This window comes from Panthera leo, chromosome A3, assembly GCF_018350215.1.
Source record: "Panthera leo isolate Ple1 chromosome A3, P.leo_Ple1_pat1.1, whole genome shotgun sequence".
In the NCBI taxonomy this organism is placed as follows: domain Eukaryota; kingdom Metazoa; phylum Chordata; class Mammalia; order Carnivora; family Felidae; genus Panthera; species Panthera leo.
In genome coordinates, this window is record NC_056681.1 from 31,194,429 (window position 1) to 31,219,401 (window position 24,973).

The window sequence follows — 24,973 nt, forward strand, 5'->3', positions numbered from 1 at the left end:
TCTGGCATTATTTGACTACCATCAGGGAAGGGTTATGGACATATGGTAGCTGTGGGAATCCTCTAGAAAGAGCCCATCCCCTCTTCCCTTAGGCCCCAGCCCTACCCTTTCAGCCCTGGAGGGACATTCTTGGCCCTCACTGCTCACGTCCCTTCCTCCCAAAGGCCTGTCTCTTCAGTTCCCACTTCTGTTCTGCAAACTTCCTACTTTCCTTCCCAAGTCCCCCATCTCTGCTCACGTTTGCCAAAATGTGTGCAGCCCCTGACGCTCAACTGTACAACACGCAGGGTGTTCCACGCGGGGAACAGAGCATTCCTGTACAGGACTTCGCAGAGCTGCTCACAAGCTTAAGAGCACTGCATATTGTCAAGAAAGGCACGTCGCACATAGAGTTTCCCAATCCTGGACCAGGGCACACTTCTAGAGACACCTATAACACAAACATTCCCCAAAGCGAGTTTCCTGAACCTAAAGACCCCTTAGCTCCTTTGGCCGTGACTCCTCCTCTGTCAGACACCTTTCAGTCGGGGTGACCAACTGCTTTCATGCCTGTGTGGGAGACGAGGGTGGGAGGTGGGGGAGTGCTAGAAACCAGGCCGAAGCATCAGGTGTGGGCAGGTACGGCCCCGCCTCCAAGTAACTACCCCGGTGTGGGTGATGGGATCGATTTTTCTCAGCATCTGAAATCCCTCAGGTTGAACAGCCCATTCCAACTTGAGAAAAGAAGAAAGGGAGGTCAGACCCCCAACAGAGTCCAGGCTAAAACAGCCAAGGCAAATACAGGCCAGGGGAAAAGGGCCTCCCAACTTATGTTCTTCTCCAAAAGCCCCACTCCAATCCCTAAGAGGGAAAAGGGGATGGAGAGAGGGAAGAGGGGAGGAAAATACCCAAGATGCAGGGACCTGGTGTCAGCCTGGGTCACCTCCCGCCCCACCCCCCTTGCCCTGGTGGCCTGACCTCTCTGCTCACACTGTAACCTGCAACCTCTACCACAACAATGCTTCCCTTCCTTTACAGAGAAGACTGAGCCTCCCACGTGTGCCCTGGCCAACACAGCGCTTCTCAGGGTCACCCACATTTCGTGGCAGAGCTGACCACGACTGGACTGCACGGGTAGGAATGAAGACGAAAGCTTCTCTTCCCTCCCTGTACCCTCCCCTTTCTAGATCTCTACAGTCCTTGCTCCTTCCTTCCACATCACTGATCTTGCTCACTCCTTGAACATTTTCCTTCCTTTGTTCCCTGGTTGACCTCCTCCTCCTGTTCCTTTCTTCCTTTCACTACCCTGAAATGGATGCTAACAAGTCCCAGTCATCATTCTTAAAAGAGTAATTTATAACAAAGTCAGCAATAATAAAAATCAAAACTGAATTTTTAAAGGATCCAGACAGATGAGTTGAACATCTGCTGGTGGTCACATCCTAAGGGAACCACCTTACCTGCAACCCCAGAAATATGCACAGGTACCAGGGGGGGACGTCTTCTATGGTGTAAATCATGTCCGATCTCTGGGGGTCTAGACTGCCGGTGCTATCCAAGGTCTCGGCGAGAGAGCTCTGTGAGTGAGAGGGAGAAAAGGAATTGTTTAACAAGAGCAAGGAGTAATAGTAACTCAGCTCAGTACAGCCCACAGTTACTGAAAAACAACTTTATAAAGTGGTGGCCATTCTCTTGTGTAAAAATAAGCCTTGGCTGTCTTTTACACAATGCTCAACCCACTCAGTGAGACGAGCTGTCCTCAGAATTTGGGGGCTTGATATCCCCTGTCACTGACTCATCCCCAAGAGCACCCAGCTTGCTCAGAACTTCTCCCCAAGCCTAGGGAACCCCTACATGGAGAGGGATGCTCCCAGGTTGAGTCTACAAAGCGATACCTTGGCATGAACAATCCTTGAGTGGTGCCCCAAAGGAAAAAAGGTTATGAAATGCTGATCACTTTGAAACAGAGAGCACTAATCTGCCCTTCCTACCCCATCCCATTCCTGCAAGGACAAAGATCTCTGTACCCTAAAAACCAAACAAGTCCTACGCCTTCCTAACAAAACACTGCTTCTCAGACACAATGCTGAGTGAAAAGAGCAAAATTTTAAGTACAGAGATAGGAAGATTTCAATTTTGTTTAAAGACTAAAACTTTGCTTATAGTTTAGGGGACAGTGGTTTTTTTTTTTTTTTTTCTTCTCTTTCCCTCACCCCACTGTTACTACACACTTTAAAAATATTAGGTGTTGCATGCTTTTTGAGCCCAAAATTTTCACCAAGACTGAACACGTTAGGTTATAGTCTAGACGTTTACAGTCAGTGTCTGCATTACTTCTGAGCTAAACAGAAAACTGAAGGTAACCCCAAGTCCCCCGTGTACCCTTAAAACTGCTCTGGTTTCTAAAACTCTACGAACAGTTTCTTAGAATCCACGATGAGCATTTTTTCCTAAGTCTTTTGTACTTACAAAAGTGCCTAACAGGAAACAAAATTAAAAGATGTTCCACAAAAAAAAGTAAGGATAGCGACCTTCTGACTATACCTAGCCCCATTTGTGCCCCCTTGTCCACGGATACAGTCCACAGAAAGATGCAGACTCTGTCTGTCGCTTGATTTCCCATGCAGAGGTGGACAGGGATTTGGGGGCCAAATATTCTTGAACAAAAGGAGTAATGCAGTTCAGCCTTACCTTCTAAAGCCTAAAAGTAAATGTCTGCTGTAAGTTGACATTTGAGTTAATCCAAATGAGAACGGAGTATGACCTTTCAGAGAACTTTTTCTTACATTCAAACAACGGATATTGGCAGATTTGCATTCCTGAATGAGTTAAAATATACTATGTAAGTCTTTTAAAAATCTGGGATTTTTTAAAAGGGATGGTAGAGAAAGTACATGTGTATGGAAAATGTGATATATGTGGTGATGTGCAGTAAAGGATGAACAACAGCAGGACTGGGTTGTCCAAACCCTCACACATTTCAAAAACAGCTTGGTCTTGCTTGGCAAGTGGGAGAGAACCTGCGAGTTCTGGGAATATGCTGCTCTTAAGAGTGTGTCTACCTCGAGCCTTGGGCTGCCCCAAATGGTTTATGCTAACAATGCCATTTATGGTGGGGGCCTTGAACCACACAGCATCAGTATGACCTTTGGAGGGGCTGGATGCTAACATCAGCCACATGGGTGGGTCAGCCATACTTAACATGGCTGGCCCCAATCAAAATACTGGATGCCAAGGCTGGAGTACACATCCCTGGCTGACTGAACAATCCTTGAGGGTTGTCACACATTGTTTTTGGGAAAATTAAGTGCTGCCCACATGCCTCTACTGGGAGGAGACAATGGAATGCTTCAGTTCCTTGGACCCTGCCCTATGTACCTTCTGCTGATTTTAATCTGTATCCTCTCACTGAAATAAACTATAATCATGAGTTTAATGGCTTTCCTGAATTCTGTGAGTCCATCTGGGTAACCACTGAACTATATTCGAGAACCCTCAACTCAGATTTTGGGAATCTGTGAACTCAGTTGACCATTTTGTTCACATGATAGAATTATGGATTATACAAAGGACAATCCAATACCATCTTATTACCCATGGCCTCACAGGTAGGGGTACTACTGCCCACAAAGAAACAAAAAATATCTGAAAACAGAGTATATAGTAACACTACAATTAACAGATTTGGACAACCTATTACAATAATATTGTGTGCAATATTATTCTAGTGATTCCAAAACAACTGGTTTTAACTATAAAAAGAACAGAAATGAAAAGATTTCATTATCTGTCCTCTTTAGGGTCTTTCACTAAGACATGTACACACACACCCCATTTTTCTTAGTAATGAGGGTGGTTCCATAACTCATAAATGGAACTAATATAAATGCCCATGAATGGTATTAAGATGACACAAAGTAGGAAACTATGTGGTCATGGGGGTCAATTAACCCTTGAAGACAAAATGCTGCACTGCCCCCCACCCTCGAGACAGGAATGTGTTTGGCCATTGTGAGCTATGGTACTACACTCAATTATCACTGCATGAAAATATAAACCATTTAAAACACTAAAGGAAAAAAAGGCCCTCCCAAAGCTTTTTTCGATGACTACATTAACAGGTTAACAATGTCATTTTCAAAAGACTTTTCCATCTTATTCTATGGTCTGAAATAATCTAAAGAACTAGGTAATTACCTGCCCATCAAAGAGTAGGAAACTCAGAATTCAGCTTTCTGGTTAGAGCCTTAAGACTGTCAATAACCTTTTCAACCTCCTCTATCATTATTTACCAAGTCTAGCATTTTTGCGATCCATTGTGGTCACTTTTTCTCTAGGAAATAATTTATGCTAGATCAAGAGTCAACAAACTTTTTCTGTAAATGGCTATATAGTAAATATTTTATCTTTTGTGGGCTATATAGTTCTGTCACGACACAACTCTGCCACTGTAGTGCGGAAGAACCTTCGATGGTATGCCAACAGGTGAGTATGGCTGTGTTCCAATAAAACTTTATTTATAAAAATAGGTATTGGGCCAGCGAGATATAGCTTGCCAATCCTTGCTACAGGGTTTCAAACTGATAATCATAAAGTTGTAGTTAACATCCTCCTTCACGGAGCACCTGGGTGGCTCAGTCGGTTGAGGGTCTGACTTCAGCTCAGGTCATGATCTTGCAGTCCATGAGTTCAAGCCCCGCGTCAGGCCCTGGGCTGACAGCTTGGAGCCTGAAGCCTGCTTCGGATTCTCTCTCTCCCTCTGTCTCTCTGTCCCTTCCCCGCTCATGCTCTGTCTCTCTCACTCTCAAAAATGAATAAATGTTAAAAAAAAATTTTTTTTAAATATCCTCCTTCACAATTCTTACATCACCTTTCACGTTGCTAATATATATTTATGCTTTCTCATTTTTTTCTTTAATCAGGTCCGCCAAAGATCAAGTTCATTGGTCTTTTTAAAAAAAGCTTTTGAGTTCCAGTTAAATATGGTAGACTGACCACCTGTCACTTCCTCTAACTCCTAAAAGCACACAGAAGGAATGATCACACCACAAATTTACAAAGATGAAGTAAACAAGAACAGAAGAAATTAGATTAACCCCCTGGTAGAATATGTAAAGCATTCACATGAGTTGTGACCCACTGGGGAGTGGGAGGAATCTAAAACCTGGGTGTTTAAAGAGGAAGAGCGTGAAGAAGTGAGCTGGTTGACCTAAAGATGCCCCGACAGGTTCTATGCTTGCAGACACAGATAAGAGTGGGAAAGGGAAGAGGATGGGCTTTAACAGCACAGACCAATCAAATACCCTGTTGCCTACTGCCATCCTCATCCTTCAAGATATGAAAAGGTACTGTTTTAAGAGCATGAACCAGAAAGACTTCGCCTCAGAGGTTAAATGCAGTCATGAACAGTGGGATCCTCATTTGCTTCTGGAATGCCAGACACCAGGTTACAAAAGCCAGGCTAACACCCACAGGAGTCTAGACGATTCCTTTCTGGAGGAACAGACCCAGAAATAGTAGGCTTTAAAAATAACTAAAATAAAATAAATTTTAAAAAGTTTTTAAAAATAAAATAAAATAAAATAAAATAAAATAAAATAATAAAATAAAGTCAAGTCAAGTCAAGTCAAATCAAAGTTATAGTAGAACAGAGGCGGTGCCTGGGTGGCTCAGCTGGTCAAGAGTCTGACTCTTGATTTCAGCTCAGGTTATGATCTCGTCGTGCATGAGATCCAGCCCCACATCGAGCTCTGCGCCGACAGCATAGAGCCTGCTTGGGATTCTGTCTCTGCCCTTCCCCAGCCTGCACGCTCTCTCAAGATAAATAAACTTTTTAAAAAGTCAGAAAAGAACAAAGAAAACAGAAGATAGGAATTCATCGAAGAGATTTAAAAATTTCTAAGAACTAAAGAACACGTTTGCAAATTAGACCCACCAAGTATTCAATGAATTAATGAAAACCTATTTAGAATGCACTTTACCACCAACGTTGCACATTGTATTCAGATATTTTAGAATGCACTTTACCACCAACATTGCAACGTTGTATTAAGAATGGCCCCAGAATAGAAATTTAAGAGCAAAGGGAAATAAAACATGGGTTGGTAGAATTTGGATAAAATAAAAAAATAAAAAAATTAAAAAACAAAGTAGAATAGAAGAACACGAGAAAACAGACATCATGAATAGTACAGTAAAGGTCACAGGCTGGGGAAGAAAAAAAAAAAAGAAATCAAACAATGTTGGGGGGGCAGGAGGGAGATTAGAAATGATAGCCAGAGAAGGCAGGCAGATCCAAACACCTATCATCAGAGCCCCCAAATAAGAAAACCCAAAGAACAGACTGAAACAAAAAATAAAGATAGAATTCAAGACAGCTTTACTAAAGTAAAATGATCTTTAACGTTAAATACTCCAAGTGCCAGAAAAAACTGACCCAGAATGGTCAACATGAAAACCTATCTATGTAAAGTTACTGAATATCAAAGATAAATAAAGAATCCAAAAATAGCCAAAAAGATCAAGATACTGATAAAAAGAAGAAAACAAGACTGACCTGGTATCTTCACAGCCACAATCAATACCAAAAAATAAAAGAGTAGCAACAGTAAGTTATGACTCAATTATTCTCTCAACTTTGTATCACACAATTGTCCAAACATATACAAAGGTGGAAATATGGAATGCCCACCCGTACCTGTCTCCACCCTTCAAAAATTACCAATGCTGTGTTCTTGTTTAATCTATTCCAAGAGAACTTCCTTTTTCAAGAACTTCGAGTATCTCAACTACAGGGGCGGGGGGTGGTAAAGAGAATCCACAGGACTGAAAGTTAAAAAGACTTTTAACTTTAAAAAGAAATCTCAACATTATGAAATCAAGTTTATCTTCTATATAACGAACTCGGCGATAACTGCAACCACACAGCTGTTGCACCGACCGGCAGGCAGCCAAAGATCCCAGTGCCCAGCTGGGTGGGATATTCAAGCGAGGACACACTGTAAATAGTTCACCTGTGACCATTTTCACATTTCGACAATCTCTGCTCCCTAAAAGCCTCATGTTATTTTACACCCTGTCCTCTCTTCCTCACGATGGCCCTGGGAAGTTACGTGCTTTATAACCCCTTTCACAAACGAGGAGTCGGAGACTCTGAGAGACTGAGGGAGCTGCCCAGGATCTGAACAGACAGGCTGTCCCCAAAGGCTGCATTTGCCACCATACTACATGGCCTCCCAGGGAGAAACAGAGCTGCTCTTTAGTCATTACGAGAAATACGTGATTTTTTGACGTTGTAATTAATAACAAATTGCCCAATACCCCTGCAACCACTTCACAAGCTCTTGTAAACACATGTGGTGGGGAATCTGTAAAACAACAAAATGCTGGTATTTCAATGGGAACATCTAAACCTTTTGCTTGTATTTACTTCATTTTGTTCCAAATGCCCTCTCTATAAACAAAATCAATTCTTCAACATCCCTCACTGAAAATTCTCAATGATACTGAGATCAAGTTCAGAACATACTGGGTGTGGGTCCCAATGCTATCTTACAGACTCACTGTTCCATGATCCTTCTGGGCCTTTTAGGAATACATGTCTTTGAGCACATTCCAAGATGGGTACCTTGTGGCTAATACCATATTAACCAGCATTTACCATTAGTAGTTAAGTTTTGTATAACGTTAAGTGAACATATGACAACCGAGAGCATGCCATAATTAGGAAAACAAGCATGAATATGGAGAACGCATAAGATGATCTCTCGGGCCCCCACTTCCCCCATCTCTCCTGCAATGTCGCATTGTTCACTCATGCTCAGCTGTCCAGAGACAGCCTGTCACTGCCCTCTGAAAAGCAAGATCCCAAAGAGCAGCATTCTTTGGTATGAAGTTTTCTTTGCACAAATTCAAGACAGTGGAAATCCTAAACATTTCATTTTCTTCTTCTCTAAAACAGAGATAGTGGCAGAACCTTTCTAATAGAGCTTTGGTAAGGACTGAACGTGACCCATTGCTTAAAGCATTCAGCCCAAGGCCTGGACCATTAGCACTGTTTAGTACACGGTAGCTCTTCTCCCTGAACTTGCCATTTCATAAAACAAGAAGAGTGGCCAATGAAACAGGAAGATATTCCATCTCACTGGTATTCAAGGAAATACAAATGTATCAAAGTTTCGACAATGAAAAGATTTTCAAACAGGTAAATGAATGTCTAGCATAAATGTGCTAATGTAAATAAGCTAGACACTTTTCCTACCGACAGTTCACTAGCATCAGTAAAAGGTGCCACTAGAGGTGTTAGAAAGCCCTGCGTGTTAATGCTCCTTGGTGTTCATTTCAAAAAGTGACCGTCACTAACTGGATACTGGAGGAGGAAGTCTAAAATCATGACAGTCTATACCCTGGAAATTCCGGTGGCTCTGATTAAGGGCCCAGTACCCGAGAACTAGATACAACCTAACGAGTCTGGGAATTCAGAAGCACTCTGCTGCAAGATGTACCATTTGGATGCTGAGACCCAAGCAGGCCAGGCGGTAGCTCGCTGCCCAGATCCCACTCTGCGGGCTGTGTCTCAGCTGCAGACGTAGGCGTCGGTCAACATGTCCACAGTGGCAACTATAATTTCTGCACTCTGAGGAGCAGCTTAGAATCCAAAACCACAGGAATGTCAACAACTCAGCATGAATCTAATTAGCCTCCAGAAAATTTATAATAGCCTGACCAAAAAGTAATATTGGTCAAGAGAGCCAAAAATGGAAAAAAGAAACCATACACAGACACAAAAATTTGATTATTCCAGAATTTCAATATGATTTCCTTGTTCTTTATCATTTTAGTGATTACACTGTAAACTTACTGTGCTAATTAATGCCCAAGCTGGGTACTATGTTTGCATTTATCAACTTTCTAGTGGTCCCTTTCTAAAATATTAACTGTGCACTATCTAAAGTACAATTCAGGGGACTCCTGGCTGGCTCAGTCAGCAAAGCATGCAACTCTTAATCTCGGGGTCAAGCTCCACAGTGGACATAGAGATTACTCTTAAAAAAAATAGAATACAGTGGTTCTAGAAATAAAGAAACTGATTAAATTAGCAAATTTTCACAACGAATACAAAATGTGCTTTAAAAAGTCTACCAAATAAAACTCAAATGAAATTGAGGAGTCTCAGAGCTACAGTACAATCTGGAAATATCCTCTTGTCAAACTCTTCATGCATTGGGCACAGTGACCAATCAATACAGAGTAAAAAAAGAAATTAAGGCATCTGGATCCTCTTTGGGCAGGCCTCTTCTGGCCTCTGTGAATAGGGTCACACAGACTAATCTCAAGGAAATGGGATGGCAGGGGAGGCAGGGGAGGCAGGAGGAGCTTCTCCCCATCTTAACATGTGATTTCCGCCCCTTTGTTCAGTCTACACAAGCTACCGCTGGCTTCTTGTATTATCTTGTTCACTCCAACGGAGTATGTACCAGGCACAATGCTAAGAACTACACAGGTTATTATTTCATTTACTCCTCACAACAACCGAAGACAGATGCTGACACTTTTATTCTCATTTTGGAGATGAGGCAACGGATGATGCCCAGAGACCTTAAGTAATTCCCTCGGGGCCCGGGTCACATTAGCACCCAGCCCTGAGTCCAGACTCACACTCTTAACCACCTCCCTCAGCATCCTAAGGCTTTTAAATATAAGAACCTCTATATGGATCTCACCTTAATCGCCATTTAGACAATGAAAAGTTAGTAACTTCTACTCCTCACCATCCCTTCTATTTCCACTATGAAGGGAAAACACCCACTCGGGAGGGCCGAGACGAGCCCGGGGAAGGACAGCCACATCCCGTGACGGGGAGGAGGCTGGGGCAAGGGAGTACCTTTTCTGCGATGCCGTTTTCTGTGGTGTAGATTGCCATGAGCTCGGTGTCTTCGTTGTCCTGTTCACCGCTGGACGTGGCGCCTCCGTTTATCACCACCTGAAGACAAACACTTCATTTATAGGCTGTTTCACCATGCACCGCTCTGCCATGTGGAAACATCCTCCCCAAACACCTTCTGTCATTTTCACAACAGACACAAGCTGTGTGTCTTTTGCCTACCATATCAGCCAAGTTTCGAATTTTCTTAAAAGGAACTCCCGACAAGTGTGCGCCGCATCCGTGACCACACGTGGTTCCGATGGAGGAGAAATGCATCGTGGGGAGGCCGGAAACGGAGCACCCCCAGAGAGTCCACGGAGTGGGGCCTGCAGCTCCATCCAAGGCCAAGGGAGGCACAGCTGGGCACCGGAGCTGCTGTCTCCGGACGGGTGGGAAGCATCAAGGGCAGCCTTGGTCAAGAACCCTGCCCGAGTCACCGCGTGCTAAGGATTCTGTGTGGCATTCCCAGCAGGGGCAAGTCAGGCACTGCTGATCGCCTGACGTGCTGACATTTCCTGCCGTGGATACGACACAAACCAGCCTGCTGGTGCGTGCGGGCAGTAGTGTGTGGCATCAGACAGGCACGGGGGCCGTTCTTGCCAACAAAATCTAGCTTCTGGGCCCTCAAGGTAAGAACCAGAACTCATCTTGAGGACTGGAAGGAAACCCCTGGACATATGCAGGCCACCAGACCTCATGCCTGCCCTGGCAAGGCACTTGGGGTCGTCCGAGGTTCTGGCTGTGTTCTGGCAGCCTGCAGCAGAATCTTAAAATATTTTTACTTTTTTTTTCTTTATAATTTATTTACTTCGAGAGAGCGAGCGAGCACATGCAAATAGGGGAGGGGCAGAGGGAGGGGGGAGACAGAGAGTCCCAAGCAGACACCACAATGTCAGCACGAAGACCAATGAGGGTCTCGAACTCACAAACCATGAGATCATGACCTGAGCTGAAATCAAGAGTCGGACTCTCAACCAACTGAGCCACCCAGGCACCCCTAAATATTTTTACTTTTTAGCCAGATGGTTCCGTTTCCAGAAATCTATTTTGAAACATTAATACTGAAAATAACTGTATGTGTGAATGACAGCACAACTACATTTTGTATAAATTTTTTTAACACTTACTTATTTTTGAGAGAGAGAGACAAAGTGCAAGCAGGAGAAGGGCAGAGAGAGAGAAGGAGACACAGAATCCAAAGCAGGCTCCAGGCTCTGAGCTGTCAGCCCAGAGCCCGACATGGGCTCAAACTCAGACCATGAGATCATGACCTGAGCCAGTCAGTCACTTAAGCCACCCAGGTGCCCCAGCACAACTACATTTTTAAAATAAGAGAAAAAAGATAAAGTATATAAAAAGTTTAAAATCTGATATTGCGAAGTATACTAAAGAGAAATAAAAGGTGAGATGGCATAGGGGAAGGTACCGTGCAATGTCTATAGCCCACAAAAGTTGGTACCAGTAGGGGGCGCCTGGGTGGCTCAGTCGGTTGAGCATCTGACTTTGACTCAGGTCATGACCCCACGGGTTGTGAGTTCGAGCCCCGCATTGGGCTCTGTGCTGACAGCTCTGAGCCTGGAGCCTGCTTAGGATTCTGTGTCTCCCTCTCTGCCCCTCCCCCACTCACACTCTTTCTCTCTCCTTCAAAAATAAACAAACACTAAAAAAAAAAAAAAAAAAAAGTTGGTACCAGTAGTTCATAAACACCTGCAAATAAAGCAAACAATCCACAGGAAATGGGCAAATGATAGATGTATGCAATTCACAGAAAAAATCTGAATATCTAAAACACACGAAAAGCTGTTCAACCTCATTTAAATTTATAGAAATGAAATTTTTTTGAAAAATTTCATTTTTAACATAACTTAGGGGGATATTTTAAAAGATGAATCTAGTGTTGACTAGGGTGTTGGGGGGAAAGCTATGCTTAGTTATCAGAGAAGATCACATGGACTGGCCTCTGTAGAGGGTAACTTAGCACTGGAACTTAAAACAGGCATTTTCTTGGATCCAATAACTGAACTCCTAGAAACATCCTCCAGAAATATCCATGCAAGTGGTATGTGCATTCAAGACTGATGAATGCACTATTTTTAAAATACTGAATCCCTGGAAACAACCTAAATGTTCATCCAAAAAAAAAAAAAAGATAACCAATGGGGTTGGGGGGAAATAATGATGAACATTAAATTATGGTACACCCATTTCAAAAATAATGTCATTAAAAAGAAAATAATCAAAAAGCCACTAAAAAAGAAAAAAATAAGCTGATGCACTGATAAGAACTCCAAAAAATACAGTTTTTGAAAAGAGCCACAAAACAGTAAGCCTAGAATTATCACAATTATACTAAAAAAAAAAAATCTTAATAACCTCCTTGTCTTAACACTTGGGAAAGGATCCAGAAAGGTCTGAAACCAACAACAGGAAGGTTGCCCTGGGGACAAGGAGTAATGATGGGCACTTTTCATTTTTCACTCTCAATACTGCTTTAGCATTTGGGTCTTTTATAAACAGCATGTATTTCTGTGTTTTTTGTATACTGCTGTTTTATTTGTATGTCTGTATGTTGCTGTATACTGGCACCTGGGGTGCCTGGGTGGCTTAGTCGGTTGGGCTTCTGACTCTTGATTTTGGCTCAGGTCACGATCTCACAGTTTGTGAGTTTGAGCCCTGAGTTGGGCTCTGCGCTGGCAGCACGGAGCAAGCTTGGGATTCTCTCCCTCTCTCGCTGTCTGCCCTCCACTGCTCATGCTTGCACTCCTGCTCTCTCTCTCAAGAGAAATAAAACATTTAAAAAGTAAAAAAAAAAAAAAAAAAAAAGATGTTCACCAAAATATTAACCATGGTTGTCTTTAATCAGTAGGGCTGTTTTGACCTTTTACCCTTTATATATTTTGAGAATTTCCTAGAATGAGGACAACTTCTTTTTACAACAGGGGAGAAATTATAAAGACTAAGATCTAAACAGCATACCTTAGACTGAGGAGGTCCAAAGATATTTCAATCCACTTATTTTTACAAGTGAAGAAATCAGGCCAGTGAAAAATTAAACTTCTCATACAGATTAATACCCAAGTATGAGGCTACTTTCAAAAAGTATGCCAGAGATCTCAATTACCTCCTACATAATTTTGACAGGGCAGAGTTTTCTTATGGCTCTTCAAATAAAGATTTACCTCTAAAACTACCTCTTCAAGTAATGCCATAGCTTTTTACCCAAGCTAACTGGGTTTGTGGCATTTGTTGGGCCATAAAACCAGCTGCGGGCAACACAGACGTTCCTAGCCAAGTTCAAGTCCACAACAGGAAACTCTTAACTATCACAGCCACGCTCCAAGTCCCATCACAGCAGTGCTCAGCCCACGGAGACGCCAAGAGGTACACACACTCAGGATGAACTCTCTTACAACAACAACGCTCAGTTACTGAGTCATCAGAGAAACCCAGATCTGACTGAAAGTCCTACCCCGGCTGTAACTCATCCACATCTGCACTCATCGCTAGCCACTGTGGGGAACAACTGCTCTATGGGGACAGGGTTTCCTTTAGGGTGATGAAAGGTTTTGGAACTAGACAGAGGTGATGGTTGCACAACACCAGGAATGTATTAAATGTCACGGATTATTCACTGTAAAATGGTTAATACTGTTAACCATTTGTGTGAGGAGTTTCACCTCAATATTTTTCTTTTCCAATCCGTATACTGGCACCAAAGAGATTTTGGCAGGAGTGATCAATTCCCACCCATTTCTGACTTATTCCTTACACATACTCTCAGTGAGAGAAGTACCATGAAATGCAAATGCTTCCCCGCCCAGGAAAAGGCTCGCGTACTCATTCCAGGAACCGTGCGAGCACTTGCTGCACCAGGTAATGAGGATGCGGTCCTGCCAGCCCCCAGGAGGCCACCTGGAGTGGGTGCCAGGCTGTAAGGAATTCTGACTCAACACGGGGTCCAGCAGGGAGCCACGAAGCAGTGCCGAGAACAGCAGTGCCACAATCGGATGTGTCCTACGATGGCCACTCTGACGCAGTGGGAGAGAGGAAGGGCAGTGTGCAGTACAGGGCATGGTGACAGGAACAGGAGCAGACAGACCCTTTATGAGGCTAGTGCCAGGCACCAAAGACAGCAGCTGCGGCCGAGGTGTCAGTAGTGCTCTGGGAAAGGTAGTGTGGTTTGAGACGGAGCAAGGATGTGGCCTGATGCCCCCGGGGACTGGCCTGAGGGAAGCACAGCCTCACAGCTGCTCGGCGTGGGCGCCTGGGAGACACCACTGCAGTACAATGGGCAATGCCCTAGCCCTGGACTGAATGTTGGGGACAGAGGGGGCAAGTGTCCAGGCCACCATCCAGTTCACTCACTTGGCGGCTGGCTGGATGTGGGTGCTGGGCCAAAGAGACTGGAGCATGGAAGGGCAGAGAAACAAATCGGTACAAGAGCAGTGCGTGTAAGCCAATCCAAAAGGTATGTGTTTCATAGAAGGCACACAGGAGGCTTGTTTTCCCAGGCCAGTGTGGGGCATTTATTTAACTATAAATATTACTGACCTAAATAACCTAACCATGACTTCTAACACACTTCCACAGGTCAAGCCCCCCCGGGGACCTCGGAGCCCACCTTCCATCCCCATCAGCCTCCTGTTCCACAGGTGCAACGCTGTCCTCCACACGTGCCCTCCTCACTCTGCTCCAGCCCTCCACCAATGCCCTGGGGCAAAGGGAACAAGCGTGGAAGGCAGTAGGTTCTGGAGCAAGTGGGAGATGAACCAAGTTTCTACTGAAAGGAGAAGGGGATTCAGCACCAGAGAGAGGCTGAGGTGACAGAAGGCGGGGTAGGTCCACCAGGGCGCCCATCTGATCTGCTGCCCCCACTGTGCCCGCGTACAGGAAATGACCCAACATTACTGAAAAAATAAAACACTGGTTTTACTAATGTTTCCTTTGGTTTATTAAACTAGCTATTCTGATGATCTATACATTTTTTAATGTGAAATTTAAAAAATCAAATGTTCAAAGCAATTCTTCACGAAAGGCACAGACTTTTTGTTAAAAGGATAAAAAAAATGTTGCTTATACTATTAAAGGTTCACATTTTTGAATCTCTACATATTATTTCAACTGGGAAATAAAACATGACTTGGAAAGCTTCTCAAATGCAGTGAGACAGGTTTTCTTTTGTGTTATTAATAGCATGGCAGATAACGGGGATCTTGGATCTTTCATATCAGTAAACTGATCTAGTTTTTATTTTAAAAAATCAGATTATTTTTGGGAACAAGATGTCCTTTCTCTCCCTGAAACTATTTGAAACCAGACTTGATGGCTTTAAATTTTTTCTGAACCAATATTGTATAATCACCCCACCAGCTGTGATTTAAGCAGGTTTTCTCTGCCTAAATTTGTCCAGCTCATGGCTTGTCGTGACATGCAGGGCTCAGGTTGTCTGTGGGTAGGAGTGTGTGTCTACTGCTCAATAAACATGTCTCTCTTGGTCAAGTGTTTTATCTCTAGTAAACAAAGACAATAGTGCTAAAGTACTTGTTTGTAAACAGTAATCCTGAGATGGCCAAACCTACAGGAAGCAGGAGAGACAGGAGCCATAGCTGAGGAGTATCATGCTGAGGGACAGTATCATAGCAAAGTCAGTTTCAACTGACAGCAAATGAGCCTGTGTTACTCGCAGAGAAGTTACAGCAAATCAGCAGCTGTGGACACCGGTAAGCTAAAGCGTACCGGGAACCTGTGAAACCCAGTGCTTCTGAGAAGAGGTTCAGAAATCAGTTTATCACCTATTTGAAGTCTGGTGTCAATCACCCACCACTATCATGTGTTCAGTAGCTAAGCAAGCCATTTTATACTTACTCACTTTCGAGTAATAATGAAGTACCCCAAATTACCTGTTTTCTATTCAGGTAGCACTATTCTTACCCTCCTATACATACACACATACACACACACGATTATTTCCACTAGTTTCCATATCTACTCTACAATTAAAATGTGTTTGAAGAATAGAGGTATCAAGGTGTCAAGGGGCACCTGGGTGGCTCAGTCAGTTAGGTGTCTTGACTCTTGATTTTGGCTCAGGTCATGATCTCACGGTTCCCGAGTTCAAGCCCTGCCTGCTTGGGATTCTCTCCCCCCTCCCTCTCTCTCTGTCCCTGCATAGCTCATTCTCTCTCTCTCTCCCTCTCTCTCAAAATAAATAAATAAACTTAAAAGAAAAAAAGAAAAAAAAGAATGGAGATGTCAAGATTAGTGTTTCTCAGCCTTTAACCCAAACCCCTTTTAAATGAACATTAAATAAATAAATAAATAAATATAAAAATCTTCCACCTACTTTCAGTATTATTTGAAATTTCAAAGTTAATTACCATTAAAAATAAATCAAGGTTAGTATAATACAATATATGCAAATCTCCAGAGTTTGTCGATCTTAGATTAGGATACTCCAAAAGATACAGTTGACAAAACTAACACAACACTAGTAACCCTAAAGTTGTCAGAGGTAGCAAAGCCCCTAACCTTGTTTTCATTGCTTCCTCAAATATGGCGGCCCCAAGGACACTCCTGACAGCCACATGCAAGTTAAACCATCTAGAGCAACTTACTGCAGCCTCCTTCACTTGGCACTGCCCAGCCTAGGTCTTCTTAGGGCAGCCTCTTAACTTCTTCAGCCTTCTCCAGAGAGCACCTGCAGCTGTAACGGCCAAAGTACTCTTGGAGTTCCGGATATGTCCCACCTGTCCCCTAGCACAACTTGTGCCTCGCCTCTCCCCAATTCCAGTCCCTATCCCGAAGCACTGGATGGGTTGGTGTGCCTGTCACCAGCCCCCAAAGAAAGCCCTCTGTGCTCCCCCTCCCACACATCCCATGACAATGGTGATAGAGACAGCTGTCATTTGCTGGGCAGATTCATGCCAACACTGGGTTGGGCACTTCCCTTCAAGTGAACATCCTCCCTTCAAGGGGAGATTTACAGGGGTGCCTGGGTGGCTCAGTTGCTTAAATGTCTGACTTCAGTTCAGGTCATGATCTCACAGCTCGTGGATTCGAGCCCCACATCGGGCTCTGTGCTGACAGCTCGGAGCCTGGAGCCTGCTTCAGATTCTGTGTCTCCCTCTCTGCCCCTTCCCTGCTCGTGCTTTCTCCCTCTCTCTCTTTCCCTCTCTCAAACATTAAAAAAAAAAAAAAATCAGAACTTAAAAGTTTATTCTGAGAGAGAGAGAAAGAGAAACAGAACACAAGCAGGGGAGGGGCAGAGAGAGAAAATCCCAAGCAGGCTCTGCACTGCAGCACAGAGCTGGACATGGGGCCTGAACTCACAAACTATGAGATCATGACCTGAGCTAAAATCAAGAGTAGGATGCTTAACCAACTGAGCCGCCCAGGCACTGCTACAATTGTAACTTCTAATAGGTCTGTGGCATTTCCAATCATTGCTACAGCGCAAAAGAGGTAAAGAGGCTGGGGTAGAGAAGACAGACATTAACAAAGGAAAGAATATGAACAGCAGAGGAACAGAGGAAGAAGTGTTCCACCTCATTAAAATTCAAAACTAAAGCAATAAGATGTCAGTCTCTTGCTTACTGATTTTTTTTTAATTAAAAAAAATTTTTTTAATGTTTATTTCTGAGACAGAGAGAAAAGATGAGTGGGGGAGGGGCAGAGAGAGAGGGGACACAGAATCCAAAGCAGGCTCCAGGCTCTGAGCTATCAGCACAGAGCCTGTGCACTGTGAGTGCAGGGCTCGAACTCACAACCCACAAGATCATGACCTGAGCCAAAGTCAGACGCTCAACCGACTGAGCCACCCAGGCACCCCTTATTTTAATTTTTAAATTTTATTTTAGAGGGACAGAAAGTGAGTAGGGGAGAGGGGCAGAGGATCCCAAGCAGGCTCCCGTTCAGCTCAGAGCCCCATATGGGGCCGATGTCATGACCCTGGGACTATGACCTGAGATAAAATCAAGAGTCAGACGCTCAACCAAATGAACCGCCAGGAGCCCCTGACTTGCTGATGTTTATTTATTTTTTTTAACGTTTATTTTTGAGACAGAGAGAGACAGAGCATGAACAGGGGAGGGTCAGAGAGAGGGAGACACAGAATCTGAAACAGGCTCCAGGCTCTGAGCGGTCAGCACAGAGTCCGACGCAGGGCTCGAACCCACGGACCGTGAGATCATGACCTGAGCCAAAGTCGGACGCTTAACCGACTGAGCCACCCAGGCGCCCCGGATGTTTAAATCTAAGACCTATTATTGGCACAGGGGAGGCGGCATCTCGCACAACTGCTGGGAGTATAAACTGCTGCAGTAAGGTTAATATACAGCAGGCTAACGTCTGCTCTGGCAAAGGCTGAGAAACAACCCAAGGTCCCAAGGACAGTGGATAAATTAGAACCACAATTTGCTATTATGTCACAAGTACAAATGATGTTTTCAATGGCATCAATATGCCAGGATATAATAAGAAGTTAAAGGGCTTTTTACAGCAGTGGGGGGGGCGGGGGTAGAGAGAGGGAGAATGAACTTGATAAAACATCCCCCAAATATTTGTTTCAAATGTCTAGAAAGAAACATGCCAAAAAAGCATATTGTTTTTCTGGCTGATGGGATTCTAAATGATTTGGTTTTCCCCTCATTCTATCATTCCATAGTTTCTAAATTTCCCACAATGGACATACTTCTTTTGTAAATGAAGAAGTTATACAAATAATGAAACAATAAAAGAAACAGATGTAAACTATAAAAAATATATAGTAAAAGAACACATCAGTTTTCTCGCTACTTCCATTTTATTCCAGCACCATGTCTGTGCCGTGAAGCCTGGGGCGAAACGTGATGCTTTCGAACATCCGTATCTTTTTTAAATGCCTATCTTCCATCTCAAGTACAGTATCAAATCCTAACAGGAAATTAGCTTTTTCTGCCAAAAGAATTATGGACTTAGATTATGGTAAAGAAATCAATCTGAAATACCTAACCTGTAATTGTTAAAGCCTGGGAGCCTGCCTACCTAGCTTAGGTAAACACAGTTTAGGGGTGGAGAACTTAGAGGTAGCAGGTTTAGGAGGTATAAACACGTACAAGAGAAAGAAACCTCAAACAGTCTAGGAATGCAAAAGACATGGGCAGGAATGACAATCAGGGCTTGCAAAGAACAAGGCTGGGAAGCTAGGAGACCAATTGGAGGTTCACATGAGGACCCCAAGAGTACCCCATTAGGCCGCAGCCATGGCGCGAATGGTGAGGGGGCTTAAGTGGGTGGGGAAGGGGAAGCTTAGGCAACTACCTTTGTTGCCCTCCAGTCACATCTGGTAAAACTCAGAGCACAAAGCAAGCATCGAGTAAGAGTAGAATGGACAAGATGTGCTTTACGGCCCGGATTCGGTGGATCTGGCCTCACACAAAATTAAGAGACAGTCAGCCAAAACGCTTCTCAACTTTGTAAACCTACTCTAGGAAGTGACTGCACCAATTCTGTTATTTCGTGATCATTTATACCAAACTATGTCCCAACTACTAGGTGAACTTTTTTTTATTACTAACATCTCTCATTTAAAACTACCAAAGGTCTATTTGAATTAAAAGCTGAAGTATCAAATACTATCTGAAATCTCAAAACCAAAGCATAAAAATTCACTTTAATGGGGCACCTGGCTGCCTCAGTCGATGGAACACACGACTCTTCATCTCAGGGTTGTGAATTCAAGCCCCATGCTGGCCAAACAGACTACTTAAAAATCTTTAAAATTAGTTTTTAAGAACATGAACTCTAGAAAGAAAGAAGGGAGGGGCTCCTGGGTGGCTCAGTCGGTTGAGCGTCCAACTGTGGCTCAGGTCATGATCTCACGGTTTGTGGGTTCGAGCCCCGCATTAGGCTCTGTGCTGACAGCTCAGAGCCTGGAGCCTGCTTTGGATTCTGTGTCTCCCTCTCTGCCCCTCCTCCACTCTCTCTCTCTTTCTCTCTCCCAAAAATAAACAAACATTAAAGACAGAAGGGAAAGAATCTCTCACACTATGCATCAAAACCACTTGCATCCCATCTTTTCAGTGTTTTTATTTCAAAGCATGTATCAGCATATCCCACTTCCTAAAAAATCTTTCCAACTGACAGACTTTAAACAGCAAGTTATGCTGCCAATCTTGGCTGTTCATTTTTGACCTGTCAGGAGCATCCCTTCCCTTACGTTGGCCACTACGCAGTAGACTCAAGCTCTTATCTTACAGGAGGAAGAGGAATTAAACCAACTCTCTGGGAACCACAGCAAACATACTCTCTTCATCCTCTGACTGGTGTCAGAATCACACTCTCGATCCCAAATCTAATTATTCTTCTGAAAGAGAACATTTCCCAAGACAACTATTATTACCATCCAGCTGAGACTTAATGGTTTTAAGAGCTAACAACTCCGAGCCCTCTATTTAGGAATGCATCAGAAGAGACCCCCATGGCACCTGGCATTTAAGTCACAAGAACAAGGACATTTTGGAAGTTTCCATACTCAGTTTTTTAAATAGAACTATCTGCACCAAAAAAATCTGGTGCCTTCTTTTCACTGCTGAGGATGAGCCTGTTCAAATCTGCCATCAGAGAGCCAGCAGCCTGGAGGAATCAGAGTCATTATTACATGGTTTCTTTACCCACCCTTCCCTATCTCTGCCTTCCCTTTAAGAAGAAAAAGCAAGAGAAGGGAAGGGAAAGAATGGGAAGGAGAGGAAGGAGGGGGAAGGGACAAGAAAGAGGGAAACGGGCACCTGTCTCCCTGGCTGCCCTCTTACATGGTACAGCTCTGGGCTGCTGCCCTCCCCACCCAGTACCTCTGGCTAGACCAGGGCTCTTTCTCTGACTTTCATGTAATGACCTCCTTTTTTCCTTCACAGACTTTCTCACGATCCATCGCCTTCTTCTACTTCAACTTTGAAGTTTAAACTTTCCCTCCTTTACCTGTAACTTAAAAGACAAGGACAATGTCTTTACTGGTGCTGATAAAATGCCCCAGATCAGCAGCAAACAAGGAAAGCCCTCCTTTTCTCTGGTTTGCTGGATTACAGAAGTGGCCAAATCTGGCAGAAGCGTAAATTTACAGGAAGAGAAAAATTCATTTGTAGTAACTATAAAGGTGGGAGGCAGGGGACCCAAAGATATTTTCTGATCAATTCCATAACCTTCCAATTCAAAATTATTCTTTCATTTTTAAATGCTTTGCTGTATTTGCCACATTTCCTAATGTGAATGCATATTACTTTTACAATCAGGGCAGGGTCTAATCATATAGCAGACTTTTCAGAAAGTTTCTCTGAAAGAGCTGAAATGTTCTCAGCGATTTCATATACTTATGTTTGGTTGTTACCAAGGTGACCATGTAATTTCCCATCCAAACCAGGCCCCGTGTGGGAGATCAGGGGAGCTGGATCTGTTGTGTGAACGGGAACAACAGACCTGTGCTTATTTCATAGACAGGTGCCTCCACGCCCCCAAGTGCCCAACCCCAGCGCCTCCAGCCTGACCTTGCTGCCCACATCCAACCCGACACCAAGTCTCGTCACTGTCACGTCTACCTCTTCGCTCCTCTCAGAGCCACCTGTTTCCCCACCCACCTGTCTTTCCTTCTAGGTGCCCCCAAGGACCCCAGGCCCCAGCTTCTCCACCCCAGCAGGCCTTCTCATGGCCTTGCTACCCCACTGGGACTGGTGGAACATCCCTGCCACCGCTCTCCCACAAACTCTCAACCCACTGTCCTCTCTGGCCCTCACCTGGCAAAGGCCCTGCCCTGGCTAATCCTACAGCCCACCCATATTCTCCACCCACGAGGCTCACAATGCCTTCATGGCTGGCTGCCCACCACACTGCTGTCTTGGTTCCCCTCCCACCTTAGCAACCACTCCTTATGTGTCCCCTTTGCTGGCCCTCCTCCACCTCCACACACTCTTGGGCCCTCAGACCCCCTTACATCCCTAGCGACATCACCTCCCAGGTGATACCATGCAATTCCCTGGCTCTAAATACCCTCTCCCGCTACAAACACCCATGCTGCTTCCCTAAGCACCACAATCTTGAGCCCTTTTCCTACCCAGTGTCCCCGTGGCCAACACCACATTCCTGAGCTGCCCCTACCCCCCCCCCCCCCCACTCACCTGTCTTCCATCCACCTCAGTACTTGGCCAATTCTTCCAGATGCTCAGGGAAAATACCTGAAGCTGTTCTCGCCTGCCCTCTCTTGCTTCTATCCTCATCCAGTCAGCTCTGCTCCAGGGCCTGACCACTTCTCACCACCCCCACACCTCCACCCTGGCTGGAGCCACCGTCAGCTCACCGCCCTGTGGGAGCCCACTCCTGACTGGTCTGCTCCCCTCTTGGCAGCCAGAGAGAGCCTTTTAAAACTAGGCAGGGCATGCCACTCTGCTCAAAGCCCTCCAACAGTTTTTCATTGAACTCAGGAAAAGCCAAAATTCTTAGCAGGGTCACGCGGCCCACATAATCGCTATTGACCCCCTCTTGCCCTCTGTCCAGCCACACCACCTCCTCAGGATCCCTCAGACGTACCAGGCACCTCCCCCTCAGTACCTTTGCACCTGCTGCCCACACACTGCCACGGTGGGCTTCCCTCAACTCCTGCAGGCCTTTATTCATATGTCATCTTCTCAACACAGCCTTTCCTGGCCAGCTGAACATGCAACACCTCACTCCTAGCAGTTTCTCTCCTTCTTCTCTATTTTATTTCTGCATTCATATTTGTCAACATCTAACATCTCCACCTGATTTACTATTCTAGCATGCACTCCTGACTTGTCACCAGCATGGAGCTCTGAGACGTCAGGGACTTGTCTGTTTAATTCACTACTGTTTCCCCAGAGCCTTAAACCTGTGGGAAGCACTCAGCACATTTTAAGGGATGAGTTAGTTAATGGCCTACAGGTCCTAGGTGATCCCTATAGGACTTCACATTGCATTCCTCACTATCCCTCTTCTTTCATTTATTTCCTTCCAGAATTTGTCACTGGCTGCCATTTGATGCTTCTACTTCTTTGTTTATTGTCCATCTCCTCCCACAAGTGGAAGTCAATGCCAAGAGAGCAGGAACCAGGTGGGCACCTAGTGAACATCTGCTGCAGGAAGCAGTCCCTTTCCTGCCTGCCTTCCCAGACCAGGCCACGATCGGCTCTTACCTGGACTGCCGTAACACCGCATTGGGCTTCCTATCTCCAGACGCTTTCCTTTCCCAGCACCTGAGGCAGGAATTCTTTACCCCAAAGCTCAAGTAACTTTGCTACAACTGTTCATCGGCTCCCCGGCTCCCCACCTCCATTCTCTGTATTCTGACGGTACTAAGCTTGTGCCAGGACAAGGCATGGCCATGTTGTTCCCCAGCTGAACAGCCCTGGGTCTCCCTCCTCTTGACCTGCTTCACCTAGACATTTCTCAGGACTCTGAGGTCCTCTCCCCTGGGAATCTGTGACAGCCTCCCCACCCCCGACCATAACGTGGCTGGGCAGAGGCCCCTAAGGGCCGACTTGCCATCTCTCTCCTAGTGGGGTGTAGTGGCTTTTTACACGCTCTATGTGGTGCCCACCCACTGGGGGCCCTATGGGTTCTTGCCATTATATGACTCTGAGAAAAACACACTAGGGAAGTGGAAACAAATTATGGAGGATTTGTATGAACCATGAGTGTTTCTCCCACAAGTTGAACCTAATGAAGCTACTATTCAGTCCATACCCCTAACATCTCCAGACTAAACAATCTACTCTTGGCACCCACGAGAGGAGACCCCAATATTCTCACAGAGGCTATTAGAAAAAGTAGAAGACACAAAACCTTAAGGAACCCTAAACACTTTTTGCCAGCTGTGAAATTGGCACTGGAACATCAACGTGTTGAAACAACAGGCTGTGCTACCGGTGGGCCTCTGCCAACACCAAGTTCAGGCTATTAACTTGGTTTCCCCTGGACACCCCTCCGGGTTCAGATGACACAAGAGCCACCGACACAGGAGAACTGCAGAGCAAACACATGACCTTTACCTGGCTGGTGTCCTTAGGGTTCAAGCCTTTTTGTGGTTTTTCCGGTTCTAATTTCTTGCCACATGGCATTCGCCCATTTGACACATTTCCTAGTTGCCTTTAAAAGCATACAAATTTGCCTAACAAGATTCCCATGGGATAAGGAGATCTTTTGTTATGTTTCTCCTATTTAATATCAATTCTGATCACACGATCTAACTTCTCTGAATGCCAGGGCTTTGCAAGTCTCTGGTTCTTCCTGTGACCTATTCATTGTTCTTCTATGTATGGATTTATTCTTTTTCTCTTTAAGTTATTGTCATGGGCCATTATTTTACTTTGTTTAAAGAAACTCTGATCCCCTTTCCATGTGAGTTTCTCAAAAGTCACCTCTTGCCCCATTTGAGGAAGCTTTTATTCAGCACAGGAGGCCAAAGAGAATCTCCAGTGAGAAGATCCTCAGCACCCCACCCCCACCTCCAGCAGCCTGCTCCAGCAGACCTCCCCAATATGGTTCGAGGAGCAGCCAGCTTTGGTTCCTGCTGCCCCAGCCTCTGGGCACTGATCTCTCACACAGTAACAGCTGACAGTCTGAGCCCCAGCTTCTGACTCCAAAGCAAACATGAAAATAAGAGCCTGCATTTTAGTCTGGCAAGGCCTTGACCAGCAAGCAAAAAGAGATGGACTAACCAGTAGCCTCGTGAGGCTGTCAAGCACTTGATCAGTGCGACTGAGGAACTGAATTTCAGATTTTCATTTTAATGAGTTTAAATAGCCACATGTAGCTAGCAGCTACTGTGCTAGGCAGCACAGATCTGGCGAAAAGGACAAGTATCATTTATTGGTGCACAGAGAGGCCATGTCATATAAGAGAAAACAATACACAACCAGAATCACCAAGTCAGCCAGATGCTCACAGTGACAAGGAGCTGGAGGCAACAAGAGACCGAGCCTCATCTTTCACCTTCGCTCTGGCCAGAGCATCAGCTACAGCAGTTCAATCCCCGCCCATCCCAACTCTTTAAGAACATCCCCAAGAACACCTGTTAGAGTCAGCAGA

The 24,973-nt window shown here is 44.8% G+C and overlaps 1 protein-coding gene across 7 annotated transcripts in view; it reads right to left on the minus strand.

Moving 5' to 3' along the window:
* Nucleotides 1-24,973, minus strand: part of SLC23A2 (solute carrier family 23 member 2) — a 133,121-nt gene that overhangs the window by 47,682 nt on the left and 60,466 nt on the right. For all 7 annotated transcript variants that reach the window (XM_042931559.1, XM_042931561.1, XM_042931556.1 and 4 more), the window contains 2 exons: nucleotides 9,863-9,961; nucleotides 1,440-1,556 (listed from right to left, as the gene is read on the minus strand). In XM_042931559.1, the coding sequence (XP_042787493.1) occupies nucleotides 1,440-1,556; nucleotides 9,863-9,961 (216 nt within the window). The remainder of the gene's footprint in view (nucleotides 1-1,439; nucleotides 1,557-9,862; nucleotides 9,962-24,973) is intronic.